Source organism: Sphaeramia orbicularis, chromosome 17 (assembly GCF_902148855.1).
Source record: "Sphaeramia orbicularis chromosome 17, fSphaOr1.1, whole genome shotgun sequence".
In the NCBI taxonomy this organism is placed as follows: Eukaryota; Metazoa; Chordata; class Actinopteri; order Kurtiformes; family Apogonidae; genus Sphaeramia; species Sphaeramia orbicularis.
In genome coordinates, this window is record NC_043973.1 from 25941832 (window position 1) to 25960835 (window position 19004).

At 38.7% G+C, this 19004-nt stretch overlaps 1 protein-coding gene across 1 annotated transcript in view; it reads right to left on the reverse strand.

Annotated features, from left to right (window-relative positions):
* The window catches only part of LOC115437786 (solute carrier family 22 member 23-like), a 50728-nt gene that overhangs the window by 22292 nt on the left and 9432 nt on the right, over positions 1-19004 (reverse strand). The window contains exons 4-5 of the mRNA XM_030161129.1: positions 4521-4689; positions 113-240 (exon numbers count right to left, since the gene is read on the reverse strand). Coding sequence (XP_030016989.1) covers positions 113-240; positions 4521-4689 — 297 coding nt within the window. The remainder of the gene's footprint in view (positions 1-112; positions 241-4520; positions 4690-19004) is intronic.

Below are 19004 nucleotides of genomic sequence, written 5' to 3' on the forward strand. Positions count from 1 at the left end.
TAACCTTGTCAGTATACCTTACTTAGGGAAGCACAGCTGGGGACTCTACAACATGTCGTACCCCACAGTAAGAAATTAACAAACCTCTGCGTCTGTGCTACGCATTTGTTACCTGTGAGGATGTTCTCCGGGTCCAGCTCCATGTTCGCTCGGTTCTTCTTCGCTATGTGTCCCATGATCCATTTGGAGCGGCAGTACTGCTGAGTGGCCAACAGCCAACGCAGTGACTCAGGAAAGATCCTGTGAAGTAGAAGATGTATCTTTGAATCAAATGTGAATGATCATTAATCACAGCATTTGAGAGAAAAATACATACAGATGGTTGGCAGAGGTTTATACACTGAACAAAAATATAAACGTACCACTTTTGTTTTTGCTCCCATTTCTCATGAGCTGAACTCAAAGATCTAAAACTTTTTCTGTGTACACACAAGGTTTATTTCTCTCAAATATTGTTCACAAATCTGTCTAAATTTGTGTTAGTGAACACTTTTTCTTTGCTGAGATAATCCATCCACCTCACAGGTGTGGCATATCAAGATGCTGATTAGACAGCATGATTTTTGCACAGGTGTGCCTTAGGCTGGCCACAATAAAAGGCCACTCCAAAATGTGCAGTTTTATCACACAGCACAATACCACAGATGTCACAAGTTTTGAGGGAATATGCAATTGGCATGCTGACTTCAGGAATCTCCACCAGAGCTTTTGCCTGTGAATTGAATGTTCATTTCACTACCATAAGCCATCTCCAAAGCTGTTTCAGAGAATTCATGAAGAAGACTGTGTGAGGAAAATGGTGGTCACACCAAATACTGACTGGTTTTCTGACCCCCCTGGACCACCCAATACAGTAAAACTGCACATTTTAGAGTGGCCTTTTATTGTGGCCAGCCTAAGTCACACCTGTGCAATAATCCTGCTGTCTAATCAGCATCTTGATATGCCACACCTGTGAGGTGGATGGATTATCTCAGCAAAGGACAAAGGAGAAGTGCTCACTAACACAGATTTAGACAGATTTATGAACAATATTTGAGAGAAATAGGCCTTTTGTGTACATAGAAAAAGTTTTAGATCTTTGAGTTCAGCTCATGAAAAATGGGAGCAAAAACATAAGTGGTGCGTTTATATTTTTGTTCAGTGTATATATTTTATTTTTAATTTTTTTGTTTTATTTTTAACTGTCCATAACTGCTTAAATAGTTTCATGTAATTTATGTTTTACAGACACACAAGCACACATTTACCTTAACTCTAAACTTCACCCTTAAGAATTTAACTAAACTTAACCCTAAAAAGACACAACAGAATAACCCTGAACATAAAGTCAAAATAAACAACTAACCAATAAAAAATCAAGTAGGAAGGGCAGGGGCGAATCCTAATGTGTATGTATCTGTTCACAAAGATGTGTTAATTTAAAGTTACTTACAAAAAACACCCCTCAGTGTTTTGGATTTTCATCAGACCATACAGTATGTCTATGTGAGTCAAAGTGCACTCTTTATGATCTTGCCCTGCTGTGTTTTTTTTTTTTTAAGTTGTTTCTACAAATCAGCAAACTCAGATCACATGCAGTGTAGAGCTTCCCAGCCCCATCAGCTGTATTTCTAAATCTGTAGAGTCAGCCCCTTTCTCTGTGATTAGTCCATTCTGTGCCTGTACAAGCTGTACAGTTTTATCAAAAACTAAACAAAAAAACATGAGTATATACATACAGAAGTTCTTTAGCTCTTGTATTTATGTGCAAATATCTGTTGTGTGTGTTCTGTGTGCCGTGTAATTTTATGTTTCAGTTTATTCGGCGAAACAGTGAGACACAGAGATGTGAGCGAGGAAAACCCAGATGAGAGCATCACTGAATGGTTTGATGAGAATGATAATGAATAATACGCTGTTAACAACTAAAATATGACTTTACTCCCCATTCACTACATAATTCTGAAAAGTGCAATAAAGTGGGAAACTGGCTGAGATGATGTTTATTAGTGTCTAAATATGAGTAGTTCAGGGACATCCTTATGAGAGAAAATCATGGGACACCTATGCAGAACCATATGAGGCTCCGAAAGGGTTAAATTGAGTTTTTGTACTGGTTTTACCACTTAATAAAGGCCTGCTTAAAATCAATATTCATTTATGTATATGCTATATACAGAATATTTCTTCCTATTTTTCCTCACCATTGTACAGTTCTTTGCCACATGAAACTGAACCCCTGGTGTGCTCTTTAATCTACCGCCGTGTCCCAGTAAAAAAAAGCAATTCTACAGCCTGTGTTGTTTTACAATGTCATTTCAGATTCATACTGACAAACATATTAACAGATTGAGGCTGCGGGTTAACATGACAAAATCATTGCTCCCGTCAGAGTCCAGTGGTTCTGAATAGAGCGGGAGGAAAAAAAAACATGTTTAGGTTGACCTGCAGGAGAATGAATGAGCTTTGGCACAATCTGACTGGAGGACAGGTGGTTTGAACAGGGATTTTTTAATAAAAATTTCATGATGCGGAGTCATACTGAAATAATACTAAAAATACAACAACATTAGGTGGGGAAGCTCAAATAGATTTTGAAAGAGGAAGAGCCGAGCTGAGCCGTTTTCCTTAACAGAATGCAAAGTTTTACATACAGTCGCGAAAAAAATTATTAGACCACTCCTTGTTTTCTTCAATTTCTTGTTCATTTTACTGCCTGGTACAACTAAAGGTACATTTGTTTGGACAAATATAATAATAAGAACAACAAAATAGCTCATAAGAGTTTATTTAAGAGCTGATATCTAGCCATTTTCCAAGTTTTTTTGATAATAACCAAAATCACTTAAGTCAGGGGTGTCAAACTCATTTTAGTTCAGGGGCCACATTCAGCTTAATATGCTATAAAGTGGGCTGGACCAGTAAAATATAAATATAATATAAATAATAGGATAAGAACTTTTGAGTAAAAAAAGTAAATTCCGTAATGAAAATGTTTTAATCTACGAATTATACTTGAACATAACATGAACAAATATGAACAATCTGAAAATTCGTTAGTAAAATAAGTGCAATGTTAACAGTATTACATCAGTTTATCATTTATACATGTGAATCACAACTTAGAGATCACAGTGGATCTACAAATACACAAAACATTAAATAACAGGTGGAATATTATTAAAATTCCACATACTTCTCTTAAGACATTTCAGATATTCACATTTTTTGTAAAAGGCTAGTCTGTAAATGTCGACATTTTTGTGTAATTTTACAGTTTTTTATACTAAATCAAAGAGAAAAATTTACAGTTTTCATTATTTAGAGGTTGTTACGATAGTCTTTTACTGGTCTGATCCACTTTAGACTGAAATGACCTAAAGTGATTTTAACATTCTTGACTGTTAATATCTTCAGTGTAATTTTTGCAATTCACAAATTCATCCCAGGGGCCGGATTGAACCCTCTGATGGGCCGGATTTAGCCCCTGGGCCACATGTTTGACACCTGTGACTTAAGTTCTTACATCAATAGCTATGGCATTGTACTGACAAAAACAGTGCTTTTAGGCATTCCATGTTTTCTTTTCTGTCTGTTTTAGTCACATGACACACACAGGAGTTAGTACTTGATTGCATAACCATTGATTTCAATGAGTTTTCATGGTCTATTAATTTTTTTCAGTGATTGGATTTGTCGTGTTTTATGTGCATTATCACCATCACTGATGCATTTCATTACATCGGAGTCATATGATTCTTTTTACAACTTTATTTACAGCTTACAGCACTAAATTGTTCTGACTGCATATGGTGGACTTCACGTTCGTGCAGTTACAATATTACATTATTATCCAGTTTAACAATGACTATGAAGTTTCTGACCCTGAATCCTGTAGAAATAACCATCAGTCCTCTTTCATTCTATTCTGTGTCCTGTACTGATTGAAGTACATGATCACAAATATCGGCGCTTAATCAATTAGATGGAATCAATAAGTGCTTTGGAGTACTATAACAATTTCTGAAGGGAATCCCCCTCCCTTTATTCTTCTGACACACCTTGAAAGAAAGCCAAGGTCTTTGATACTGCTCGGCTAAATCTATACCCCTGGATTTTTCTTTTGCTGACTTTGTAAAAGCTATGCAGTAGAGTACAGTGTGTCACAGTAGAATAAACTGAGGGGAATACAGTATTTACTGGCAGCGCTTTAGTAAAACAGACCGCAGTCTCAGTAAAGGTCACTAGAAATGAGTTCACGATATGACATGAAATTTAATTCAGCTGCTGGAAAATATCCTCGGGAGCAAGGCTTTCTCCATTCGTTTACCACTGACTATACTTGAAAATCTGTGAAAGCACCTTTTGGTTAAAGGTTTTATTTGGATGATAAAAAAGTAACCAATGCTCAGGTTCTGTGATGCAGAATTTTATTGTTGATAGCACAAAATATTTCTGTATTAAAAGCCTTTTAAGACCTCAGGGGAGTCACAGCATGTGTTTGTGCCAAAGCAGAGGATGCACAGGGTTTTCCTTACCAGATGTAGGACAGCATAAGTAGCAACGGGCAGATGATGACCGCTTGGAGAACCTGCCAGTCACGACAGAGGTATGCTACACCGGGCATCAGCAGCTGACCACCCAACACTACAAAATTGGCCACCATGGTCATGGAAAAGCGCCACCCTGGTAGGCACAGCTCAATCCCTGGCAGAAAAACAAAAAAAAAGAAGGACAAAGACAGAGAACGTCACCAGACTTTCTGCAACAAAGACACCAAATGCATGCATGGCAACAACAACATACAATTTATTTTCAATGTGACACTCCAAACATTTAAATAAACAGAACAGTTCACGCCTGCACATGAGCATATGAGCATTAATCAGATTTGTCCTTGTGCTGACACAAACAGGCAACATTGTACTAATGAGACTAACATATGACTCGTGCCTTTTAACTTAATGAAAACCCTTTTATGGACTTTACACTTACTTAAAACACAGCTGCAGCAGTTGCAGATGAGATTAAAACAGATTTAATTTGCAGTGGGATTGTAAATTGGGCAAAATAAAGAAATCCTAATTGAATCTTTGAGTTAACTCTGTAAAAACATTAGAACATTTGATGACATTGAATGAAGACGGCAGTCACCATGTACAGTTGTTGTTCTGAGACAGTAGACCGGACAGCACAGTGGGCTGCTGTGAGAGTAAACTAACTAGAAAGAGGTTCCTTGTACTCATTTCTCCTCTATCAGAATGGCACTGATTCATTCACCCAGTCATTAGCATGCACACCACACTGGCAGCCAGCAACCACAGACAGTCCAGCCCTTTAGTTACCGCAGTGTAGAGGATGGGTTCACATCAAACCATAGAAAGTGAACAGTACCCTATTGCTGCTATTCTCACACTGCCAAAAATCCTTTGTCCTGCTTCATTATCCCCTTTTAGTACACATTACTTTTTTCTCTCCTAATAGGCCTTTTCTGCTGCCCTGGAATGTGAACAGTCTCCATATGGGCCTTTCAAGGTGACAGGGCCAGTATAATACAGTGGGTGTCAGCGGCCTTGCTTCATTCCAGTGGAAAAGACCAGAATTTCAATTAGGACTTGCCCCCTTCTGAGGACATGAATAATGCTCTCTGTTCACAGACACTATCACAGCTGGAATGACAAAGCCAATGAGTGGAGAGCAGGGCGATGAGTGCAAGACCTGCTGAGTTTGAACCAACTAACCTCAAGTCTAGTTCAGTGCGTGTAGCCCGGAAAAAAGTGACGGTTCACTGGTTATGAACTGTACAGGATTTGAATTCTTCAGTTATGTACAATATGTCATGTGCACTGAACAGGCAACTCCATTATGACCAGAAAAGTACTTCCCATGGTGGATTATAGAAAATCAATTAGACCCACATTACACTACAGTAGATAGCCATGTACAAAGCACATTACATGATTATGAACATTAATATATTAGTGGGACAAACAGGGTATATGTTCAGTAGATGGAGCTGTAGAATGTTGGAAGGAAATGGGACCTGAGCTCCTTATTCCTGCTGACCCTAATCCTTTACAACCCACTAGATCAGCATTCCCACAATGCCCTGCTACAGCCTCTGCCCCACTGACATAAATCTACCACTAACAAATCTGATGTCACGCTACACAAAGTCATCAAACATGTAAAATAAAGATGTCCCTCATAACTAAACTAGGACGATGAATGTGAGTTAATGAAAAAATACAGTGTTTGTTTACAGAGATTTGTGCCACATGAGGAATGACATCATCACGCAATGAACCAATAGCCAATTAATAAAAGGTGATAATCCCTAAAGAAGCTTTGGCTATTTCGCTGACTTTGGGAAAACAAGTATTTGAATCACACTCTACAGTACTGGGAACAGTAGCTCACTAGTCCTGTCAGGCTCAGTCAAGAAGGCCCATTGTTTTACAAGTGAAACACACTGGCTCACCACTGTAGGCACTTAGTGCAGCCACTCCCTGCACCCACAAGCTCATGTCATGACCTTTTTCCTGGTCACATGAGCCCTTTATGGCTCGCCATTATTTCACTCAGTGCCTGATCCAGACGAAGCAATGGACACTTTCTTTTGCATTAACCTGTCCACAATGTAAACAGACCTCTTCACTGGAAATTCTGCGATGGTGAAATTAGCTGTGATACATATTAATAATATTAGAACTGTTTGTCTCATGAAGTTGCAAAATCCACTCTGCGGCCTTGTTGTTTCTCTCCTCTCCGTCCACAATCAACCTCATGTCTCATTTGTAAAGACGAAGCAACTAAAAGAACCGTTGGAGACCATATGTGTGCAGAAACCCTACACTCTTGGCGTAAACAAGACTAACCTGTTTGTTCAGCATGTCAATTAGGTGTTACGTTGGTTTCACAAAGGCTGTTGTTGGAAAGACAATTGACCATAAAACATTCATCTTCCAACTATAAACAACTAACTAGCAATACTGGTGTAAAACAGAAGCAGTGAAATAGCTCCAAAATGTCACTAGCATGAATTAATAAAATCATACAAGCATAGACTGTACAAGCTGCTAGTTTTACCGGATGGATTAACAAACAAGATATGGTCCAACACTGTTGAGTTCTAGTAAATACAAAAACCAAAGCACCTGAATTACTCTTTAATACATATCAAACCATTAAGTAACCTGTTTTGCCCTATATGGAACCCCACAGTCTTTCCCTCAATTTGTCACCAGATGTTCTTTAATCATCATATTATCATTCTGGTGGCCTGAGGGAACCTTTCTGGGGAGGGATCCAAATAGCATTCGCTCTTAATAAATATAATTTTAAAGCTTAGCATGTACAGACAGGTGGTAGTTTAGCTGATCAAGATAAGTTAACTTCTCACCTACATAGTGACAGAGAGATGTTATGGAAATGGTCAGACTAAACTCAATTCAGGCATGTGCAAAGCTCCTAATGAGCCCCCCCCCTTCTCTCTCTCCTCTCTGTGAGTGACGCACCAGGGCAGCCTTGTCAGCAAACAGAATTTTCTTGATTAGGACCCAGTGAGCCATGGTCTTCTCCTGGAGCTACTACAGATCGAAGGGCTTTTGGTGCAATTGCAGCTTTCATCCTCAGTGGGACACAGTGGTCATATGAAAGCAGTCAGTAAGCACAAGAACATATCAGACAGTTGGGGGCGAGTGCACAGCCCAGTTAATTGGGAGAGTCTCAGTCTCCGAATCGGGCACTTTGCTCCGAAGGTGCCCTCCACATTTTAATAGAACATAATCATCCAAGAAGCTGTGGCAGACAGCCAGTGCCCTGAGAGAGAATAAAAAGACTTCTGCTGACAAGGTCAAAGGCCTTCCAGGTCAGTTTAAGGCTCTGCTCATAGTATTTGCCTCAAGAGTTGTTACAATGGAGCAGTACCATTGAAGATCATTGGTATCCAAGGTTCCTACTGGTTAAAATAAAACAGATTTCATTGTGAAGGTTTTCAAGAAAATAACTAGGAGCATGATCCCAAAAAAATTCTGCTGTTTTGTTTTAATCTCCTGTGTTTCCCTTCTTTCAAGTGCTGTAAAGGGGCTATTGACAAAGAACAGGGTCATACTAATTGATTAGTCTCTTATCAGGGCCTGCAAAGAATGTCAACTAGCTTCAGCCAGAAATAGGTATAAAAGTATGTTCTGTTGTTCCATGTACCAAAAATGTCAGCAGTTATACCATAAGTAAAAACTCTACATGAGAGTAAATAAACTATTGTCTCTCAATATGTGTATACATTGATGAAGAAACTTTGCTCTGGGAAAAAAAAGAAGGATTTGCAAGATACCCATTAGCCTGACCACTGAAAAACACTTATCAAGGAAAGTGCAAAGGTTGTCTGCACTGCTTGGCCAAACTCCACACAGGAATTTGTGTTGTGAGATAACTTGATGTTATGTCACCCACATATAAGACCCCAAGTTTAAAGTGTATACGCCTGTTAGGTCATCCAGTATGCTCTAAAAGAAGAAAGAGCACTTCTAAAATAAAAGGTAGAAAAAACAGACAGGGGAAAAAAAAGCTGTCGACTGTGTCCAGTGTGTTGAAGGAGGAAGTCTGCCGTGCAACTGAGAATGCAAACTCTGCACAAAAAGGAACTTTAACCCTGATTGGAGGGAGAAAAAAACTGCACCTTAACCCATTTATCAGGATACAGCGATGGACTGTGGTGATGGATGTGGAAGGTTCAACCAGTTTGTCAAGGAAAATGCTTCTGTTTAGCCGAAAAGCATTTTGTACTCTGCACATTTCATCAGCGGTTGTCCATTGAAAGCATTGTTAACATTCAGAATAAATAAAATACCTTCCAGGTAAGTTCTCTTTGATGGAAGTTAAACATCTCTGCAGCGGTGTGAAACAGCCTGGCTGCTGGCATCAGGAAGACAAAGCCATATGGTGGAAATGAAAAGCCTTTGAATTCCAAATCTGATAAATATCTGAAAAGCATGACTAGATCAAATATCCCAACGGCATATACACCAACAGTATTAACACAGAGATAGCAAAGCACATATAGGAGGGACAGGCAAAGCACAGCACCTTTCAACCAATGCAACAAGGCTGTGATGGCACAAATTAAACCTTTTACACAGATAAACACACATCACGTCTCATCTGTGTACAGAGAGATTAATGTCTGTGTGGTAAGATGAGGGCACCAATGTGAAAAGCACCTCATTACTGGCAACACAGAACAGTGAAGATGACAAGAGTGGCCTGGCCTGGATAACCTGCCAAAACACAGCATAGCACTGCAGCAGGAAGCATACATCACTGATCAGTCTGTCTCAATGAAGGAGCTTTACTTTAATGTCAAACTGGAAGGAAGCGTGCAGTCGAACAGCTTGGAAACACATGCAAATAGAGCAGATAAAAGCAGTTAACATGTGCGGTCACATTCCCAAACACTTAGCTTGAATGAGTAAAAAGCTTTATTTTTAAATGTTTTCATACAGGGGTTGGACAAAATAATGGAAACACCTTAAAAAATCAACAAAATATAATTTAATATGGTGTAGGTCCGCCTTTTGCGGCAATTACAGCCTCAATTCTCCGAGGTATTGATTCATACAACTTGTGAATTGTTTCCAAAGGAATTTTAAGCCATTCTTCAGTTAGAATACCCTCCAACTCTTTTAGAGACGATGGCAGTGGAAATTGATGTCTTACTTCAATCTCTAAAACTGACCATAAATGCTCAATAATGTTGAGGTCTGGGGGCTGTGCTGGCCATACGAGATGCTCAACTTCATTAGAATGTTCCTCATGCCATTCTTTAACAATTCTAGCTGTATGGATTGGGGCATTATCATCTTGAGGTGAAGGTGTTTCCATTATTTTGTCCAACCCCTGTATATGCACAGGAATATGGTTCTAATACACACACTTAAATGTGAAACAATAAATAAAATAAAAAATGGGGTGTTTATGTAGCTGGGACTGATGAAGATGTTATCATATATTTTATATCTGACTTGGCCATACAAAGAAATGTTATGTCGATCCTTCTGTTGTTCTGCATATATCACCACTTAATGCTCTGTCCTTCCTGCTTTCAGCAATATATCTCCCTTCCCTTCCCCAGCCATTAGCATTTAAATCTATGCGAATTTTCCTTTCAATTTGTGGTTATTCTCATATAATATTGTGCACTTCAGACTACGCCAGAGGCGATGTGAGCACAGCCACAGTGATTACTCAGATTTGTTCTGCAGCATCACGAGTGGAGCTAAACCCAATGCAGGCAGACTTGTATTTTTTAGTAGTGTCACTGGTCTTTTGTGGCATGTAGCAACAAGTGAGGTTACCTAAAGGGATATACAGTTGTGCTCATAAATTTACATACCCTAGAAGAATGTGTGATTCTTTGACCATTTTTCAGAGAATACAAATGATAATACAAAAACTTTTCTTTCACTCGTGGCTTGTGGTTGGATGAAGCCATTTAATATCAAACAAATGTGTTTGCTCTTTTTAAAATCATACCGACAACAGAAACTATCCAAATGACTCTGATTAAAAGTTTACATACCCTTGTATTAATCCTCTATATTGGCCCCTTTAACACCAATAACAGCTTGAAGTCTTTTGTGGTAGTTGTGGATGAGGCACTTTATTTTCTTAGATGGTAAAGCTGCCCGTTCTTCTTGCCAAAAAAACCTTCAGTTCCTTTAAGATTTTGGGTTTTCTTGCATGAACTGCATGTTTGAGACCTCCCCAAAGTGGCTCAGTGATATTGAGGTCAGGAGACAGAGATTGGCCACTCCTTCACCTTCACTTTTTCTGCTGTAGCCGGTGACAGGTTGACTTGGACCTGTGTTTTGGGTCATTGTCATGTTGGAACTTCCAAGACCATCCCATGTACATTCTGTCAGGGTATGTAAACATATGAGCACAACTGTATGGTGCAGGAATTATGCCTTTTAAATATTAAAATGAATGAGACAATGATGCAATTTATTTTATATGGCCTGTTGAGGTCATAATGTGAACTGATACTGTGGAAAAGGGAGAACCCCATAGTAACTTAAAACATTAGAAAAGAACATTAAGCTCAGGATTCATGGGTATTTACATAAAAGCTTACTGCAGAGTAGACACTGGCTTTGTATGATACATGACAAGTGAATCATGTGCTCAGTCTGCATCTGTTTGTTTCTCTGCATGTCAAAGTTCGTACTGTTTCAAGGCTCTTTTTCATACACGCCCATGGCATGTATAGGCATGCTGCCCGCTGAGTCAGACCTCCAGAGTGAGCAAGCACTCTGTTAGATAATTTGGCGACACTTGCTTTTCACTGCAGGGAAATGATAAAGACTTACCAAAAAAAAATCTAATTTTATGCAAAGTGCTTAGATTTAAGAGCTGCTTTCAGGAAACTGAAGTGTCAAAAAAGGAATTCATTATTAAAACTCAAGCACATGTGTACACATGCACACACATTTAATCTAGCAATGATTTTTCAGTCCTACTTAAGTCACACATCAGCATCTAGATACTCAGAAGACACTCAGGCCTTTAACAAAGGTATTTACAGTAGGCTATGTGTACTTTCATTACTGTACCGCTGCACTTGAGGGGAAACATTGTTTATCTGTCCTAGAAAAGCAGCTGATTGTAGCCCCTGATGTGAGTGCATGATAAAATATGTGTAAACAAAAAGCATGCTCTGGCCCACTGCCCCAGAACACAATCACCACGTCCCAAAATGATGACAAAACTCTCACACAAACACCCCGAACAGCCAGCTAGCATGACTCAGCTAGCTGATGTGCACTGTGTGTCTGTATGTGACAGGGGCTGGGGGTGAGGGTGGGGGGGATGTGTTTACTGTAAAAACACATTAGTGAGCAGCATTATGAGCTATAGGCTCCATGAACCCTCCCTGTCCTGCATAACGTTTCAATGCTAAAAAGGCCCTGCACACACACATTGATGGAGCACATGGGTATAAATAGCTGCACTGCATCAGATGACTTTCTATAGCTATCGGCTTTGTTGTGATATTTTGAAGCCTACACTGTGTAGATCATTGTAATGAAGAAAATATGTTGTTTGTGCCTTAAAGGTGCTGGAGACTTTCATGACAAATTTTTCATCAAATCTGTAAAACCTCAGTCATAGCCTAAGTATCACGAATCTGTAAGTCTTTCTGTGATTACTCACCTGAATCTCTTGCATTACGGTGAACAATTTCAAAGTGCCATCCACCATAAACAAACCATGTGTTTACAAACCATCTTCGGAATTTTGTTGTGACATGCATTGTGGGAAACGGAGGTTCACGCAGTCACCTGACAGCAGCAACATGACCATATGGTATGATATGGATGAAACATACACACGGAAATGGCAAACTTCTATATGCATAGAAGGAAGGGAGTTCCTGCTGTTTCCGATCGTGTCTGTTCCAGCTGCCGCTGTCAGGTGGCTGCTTTGCCTCCCACAATGCACGTAGCAACAAAATTCCGAAGACGCGCAAGTTACCTCCCAGTTCGTTTGTAAACACATGGATTGTTTATGGTGGATGGCACTTCGAAATTGTTCACCGTAATGCAAGAGATTCAGGTGAGTAATCACAGGAAGACTTACAAATTCGTGATACTTAGGCTATGACTGAGGTTTTACAGATTTAATGAAAAATTGGTCGAGAAAGTCTCCTGCACCTTTAATGTGTACAAAGGCAGACTCTACCACTAGCCGATACTTCAGATAGAGAATCTCCCTTTCCTGTTCTTTCCCAAATCTTAAAATTTCAGCCTCCATACAATTTAGCTGGTTCACATTCAGTTCCTTCTCTGAATCCACTTCACCTCTACAGCTAGCATCGTGTGCCAGTCAAGTATGGCTGGCACATCATGGAGTATCTGACACGTTGGATTCTGTGATGATGTGGGTTTTCATCCAAATTCATCACACATTTTTTTCAGAATTTTCATAAGACTGGCACAAGAAAATACTAATTTATGCGGACTTCCATTCATGATTGTTATGTGCATGTAAAGAGATGGCTCATCATTATCATTAAGTTCACCCATTAGATGTAGTATTTTATACAATAACACACTACCTTGGCTGTTGCTGTAAGAGCTGATGAATAGAAGAGGAACTGTGACAAAATGCTAACACTGGCCTACAGCATTTGCCTCCCAGACTGAAATGACCTGCTGGTCCAGATCATTTACCAGTGAAAAAGCAACTTTTCCAGAGTTTGTCATGGCCTTTACATCACATTTGTTTTAGTAGCTCTTCAGGCATAATGACATTTTGTTACTGTTTTCCAGCTAATATTGGAGTAATTCAGTGAAAACTACAGTCCACACATACACACACATAATCTGTGTCTCTTTTTTTGACCTTGTTGTTATGGAGAGTTGTTTCCAAATTTCATTGTGCGTCACTGTACAATGACAATAAAGCAATTCCATTCATTCATTATCTGAACCTGCTTTATCCTCACTAGGGTTAGCTGGAGCCTATCCCAGCTACTAGGCCTGTAACAGTACACAAAATTTTCGGTTCGGTACATTTTCAGTTTTCAAAGCCACGGTTTGTTTGTTTTTTTTTGGTTCAGTACAGGAAGAAAGAAAACCCCTCAAAATGTCTATTAATGCATTTATGAATTTTTTAATATTTTTCCCCCAATTTTTGGAGACAATGGAATATAGAAAAACAGGAATAATATAATTCTGCTGCAACAAATCAAATAGAAAATAAAATTAATTATTAATATTACTAAATGTATTTTAAACATTAGTATTGCACTTTTCCCTGAAAAGTAGTTTTGAACAAACAAGAAAAATCTAATCACAGTTCTGTCAGTTCACATTCTCCATAAAAATAATTTAAAAATTCCACATGAAGTGCAACATTAACAAGAGGGTAAACTGGTATTTTGTTTAAACAAACTGAAGAGAAACTTTGGCAACACAATGAACCAAATTATTTATTTTAGGACAGAGAACAAACTGTTTAGGACACTGTGGTTATTTGTGTGTGCCTGTGTGCACGGGAGATTTTTTTTTTTTTTTTTGGTCGGAGCAGGGGGGTAGGGGAGGCACGCAGTTATATACCTGGGGGTGCGTTCCAAAACTAATGTAACGAACGCTGTCGTGAAACAAAAGTGAAACTTTACATACTTCCAACGTTCTATTTATTCCTCTATTATACAGCGTGCATGATAGGCAGACAGACAGAGCTAGTGTAAGTGTTTTAGAACTACCGTAGTTCCTAGGGGCCAAACAACGTCCGTCTTATTAACGTCTCTTTCCTCGTTGTTGTCTTTCACCTGAACCTGAACTGATCCAAACTGGACTGTACTGATGGTGGAGGGTCTTCAGTCTCTTCCTTCCAAGTTCACATCATATTTTTGTTTGTTTTTTTAACCTTATATCAACTGCTATTTCATATTTCGGGTCAATGTATGCGTTCTTCCATATGTCCATGTGAAACTTGCGTGGATTTAAAGTTCCGCATTGAACGACGTCTTTCATTCTTTTTTCTTTTTCTCATCATACTGTGCCGTTTCGGTACAGCTGTGTACCAAACCAAACAGGTGTGTACCGAAACGGTTCGGTTCGGTACGTGGACCATTACAGGCCTACCAGCTACCCATGGGTGAAATTGTGGGACACCCTAGACATGTCGTCAGTTTATCACATGGCTTACATATAGAGACAAACAACCAGTCACTCTCACATTCACACCAATGGACAATTTAGATTAGCCGATTAAATTCCGATCAGTGCATGTCTTTGGATGGTGGGAGGAAGCTGGAGTACCCGCAGAGAACCCATGCAGACATGGGGAGAGCCAATTCAATTCAATTCAGTTCTGAATTTTTGGTATTTCCACTCCCGTGCAGAGTGAAAACACAAATAAAAATACTTAGATAAAAACATATTTACAGATGGAGAGAGACCCTCTTGGCTGAATGGATAGAGGATAGATCTTTACATTAGTGACTTCAAGATTTTAAAGATTTTTTTAAGAATTTCCAGAAAAAAGAAAGCAAAGAAATTGATTTATGTTTTCCACCTCCTAGATTAAAATTATGGACAAGAATAAAGCTTAGAATTTAAAATGTATGACTAAAAAAGTGAACATTAGTTTGTCATATGATGTCCTTTTCAGAGGGATCATACAGATCATGCTGTTAATGTTGCTAGACTAGCTAATTTACTGAGGTCTGTTTCTAATTATTCTTTAGTATCCGTTTGCTTCAGGATTTGTGTATATGTTATTTTGCTGCTGCTGAAGAAATAGTGACAAATATCAGTTTCAGACAGTGATAAATGGCTGTAACTCCATGACCTATTGGCCTGCCTTCAGAACTCTAAAGGGCAAAGAGTCAGATGTTTTGATGAATGAATAGGTCAAAAAACAAAGTTAAAGTGTAAATACGTTTCTGGTTCATTATGAAAACTGCAGCAGGACAAATTAGCACCACAGTATAAGTAATTAATGGGAAACAATGTACCTGACAAATATGACTAGTGTTCACTTAATCATTGAACAATTTGGTTTTGGGGTTCTTCAAGCTATTATTCAAATATACATAACACAGTTTATAAAGCAGTGAGGAAAAACTCTGCTTCGGATGGCGGTATGTGATTCTACACTTAAAGATCGCCTTCTGATCTTTTGGCCTTATCACCCAGGCCTATAGGTGTGACAAATGAGAGAGAGGGGGGATTAGTGCCGTTTCTCCAGTACAAACACAAGTGAAGCTGGGATTTGATGCCGACTTTCCTGTGTTAGCAGAGTCAAACAAAGCAAGCCACAAACCAGGATCATGTGGTTGATAGGGTTACATGGAGAAATGTCACATGACTATCAAGTGTGAAGACTACTATTAACAGCTATTAGGTATTAGCTAAACTCTCAGCATGTGGCCACTTCCAATTTTTATACAAATGCATTAAATCCCTTAACTGAATATCTTGAAATAAAACAATTGATTCTCTCCAGTAATGTGTTATTGAACGACTGTGCTCCTTCTCCTGGGCCAGCGCAAGTGGAGTTTAGTCAATACAGACTGGCTGCAGGGAAAATATCATGTGACCGGGGCTACATATGATCAGAAATAAGTGCAGCAGAATAGCAATACAAAACCCACAGAAAAATGCAAAGCTCTGACAGCCATCTGTCTAGCCAACCTTTTTACATATAAGGTTTATGTGTAGTGCAGCAGCAATCACAGACACACCTAGAATTATAAAGAGCCATAAAGACACATTTAAATACAAGGAAACTGCTCAGGAAAGGAAATTAGTTTCAGAGGTCGACCGATATGGGTTTTTTTCCTAAGGTCAATGCCCATTTTTGAAAATTTAGTCAGCTGATGGCCAATATTTTTTTTTTTTTAAAGCACATTGACTGTAAAATACAATTGAAACACTCAGATAATAAGCATTTTTATGCAGCAATATAAATGAAATGAATAAAGGAGTGATATTTTGCTTTTTTTGAAATGGAATTATGCATTTTAAACATTTCCCTGTGGTCTACATAAACTGTAAATGCTATGCTTGGGTCTGAATTCTTCTTCAATTCAATTCCACAGGTCCATCTTCAACCCTATTTCTGAGTAATGACACCAGAAAGGTCTTTTAAAGCGCTGGCCCTTTAAATGCAAATGAGACACTTCATGCCCCTCCGGGTTGTTGGCTGTGCTGCTCTGTCCTCTTCAGCCACTTGTGCTTATTAATACAACCAACAACTGAACATTTTAGATAATCAGCTCGAAGTACGGACATATTTTCAGTTTTTACTACAACTGCTGCTGCTGCTAAACAATTATGTCGTACTTGGAGAAATGTTCGTCCGAAGTCCTGACCTTATATGTGCAAATGTCGTGATGTAACTAGTTATAAAACGTAACAAATTAAGAAAGAATTGAAACAGGTTGTAGAAATCCACTCGGTTTTTGCCGGAACGAATATAAAGATAGCTTTGCAGCACCTGGAGGGTTCAAATTCAAACTTTTGGAACCATTAGGATCCACAAATACACAAATAAATGTACCAAAGACTAATAAAAGTGGGTTTAGCAAAATATGACCCCTTTAATACACATCCACATTCTACTCTTTTAGCATTTATTGAACTTCAAGTGCTGCCCACACAGGTGCCTGATCAAATATCTTACTTTTATTACTGATCAAATATCGGCTTTCAAAAAAAAAATTAAGGCCGATGACCGATATTGGAAAAAAAAAATTAAAAATCAATATATCGGCCTGTCTCTAATTAGTTTAATTAATATTTCACAAACAACTACCAATCTGAAATGGAAATGCCATAACCAAGGGGAAATACTTTTAATGATAGGGTTTATGTGATACACTGTTCATTTTTGCTCTAAAAATAAGGAAGTGGTAGTCTCCATAGTAATCCCTTTACAGTACAAAGCATTTAGGCACGGATCAACGGCACTTATCTAACAAGTCTTTATGATCCTGGTGTTGACTGTTCTGTCACTGCTTTTGTGTGACAGGAAGAGTAAGGTGACAATGTACAGTATAATATTACAGCAGGTTACAAGTGACCAACTCACAGTATTTTAAAGCTGTAGATTACACTGTACTCTAAATATGTTAACAGTTTTCCTACACATTTTACTGCAGTTCAAACAACATCTGCTGCTCTACCTATATATACTTACTCAGTTCCGCTATGTAACACTACTATGAGCTGCTGTTGTCTGTGAGCATAGTTTTCTGTTTGAATCGGTTTTCAGATAAAGCCAAAACGAACAGAAAAATAAAAACCAGACATGCCAATTCAATTTGATTTTGCAGAGGAATCCAATGATCTAATACTCTTTTATCTTCTTTTAAAGTTCCATCGCCGCAGGTTGAGAAGCAGCGGTCTACTGAACCATAAACTGCAGGTTTATATGAAAACAATGGCTGCTGATGTCAACTCCATTCAAATATGATTAGACAGCATACTGAACGGTACAGTACTATACAGAGAAACTCCACCCCCTTCGCTTCCTTCTGTCCCACCCTTGCTCCTTTGTCCCGGGCACAACTAAACTGTCCTTCTATTATGGGAATGCAGTCAAGCTTTTCAGTGCATACAGTGTGAAGTAAATTAAAATGACAAGGACACTGAGGGCCCCTTCCTTCATCATCTTACGCGTGTTCCCCTCCCTCTTCCCTCCATTTTTGCGACCTCCGGCAGCATTGGTCAATTACTGCAGCCAAAGAGGCTTTTAAGGATTCATGGGTGAGACCAGGAAACTCATCAAACTGCAAGGCCAGTTATGTTATCAAAAGTCTTTTCTGTCTGATTCTTGGAAACAATAATAACATTTCTACTAAAGTAATTATTCAAACCTCTACTGTGCAAAAAAAAAGATCACAGAATCTTTATATTTTTCAGTGATGGGTAAGTGAAGGCAAATTAGCGCACCATCCCCAACACTGTTTGTCATCATCGCATTACCGATTATGAGTAACAAGGATTAGAATCTCAGGAAAAGACACACGGAGGTACGCTTAAATTAAAATTAAAGAGTTCACTTCAAGGGTAAGGGAGCTGGTAGTTGCTCCATAATGAGAATTTATCCACACAATGGCATTCAGTTAAATAAATGTTAGGGGGTCACTGCAACACAATTACTCTTCTTTCAGCCGAGTGCTAGCCTCAGCTAGAGACAGGAATTAAAGTGAAATAGCTTTCTGATTGTGTGTTTGATTGTTACTGAGAACAGCAGCAGAGGGAGAGGACTGGCGAGTGGCACTGATAAAATTATTACTGCAGCAGTTATCACACCATTACACTGATGTTGGTGATTTACTATATGCACTCATATTCGTATTCATCACACTGATTTGTATGGTTACGTTGTCCTTAAAATGCCTTAATGCTTGATCTATGAATCTGTGATATATTTTGATTGTAATTTTATGTTGAAATATTTACTATGCCCCAATGAAGAAGCTCTTAACAACAATGAATATTCAA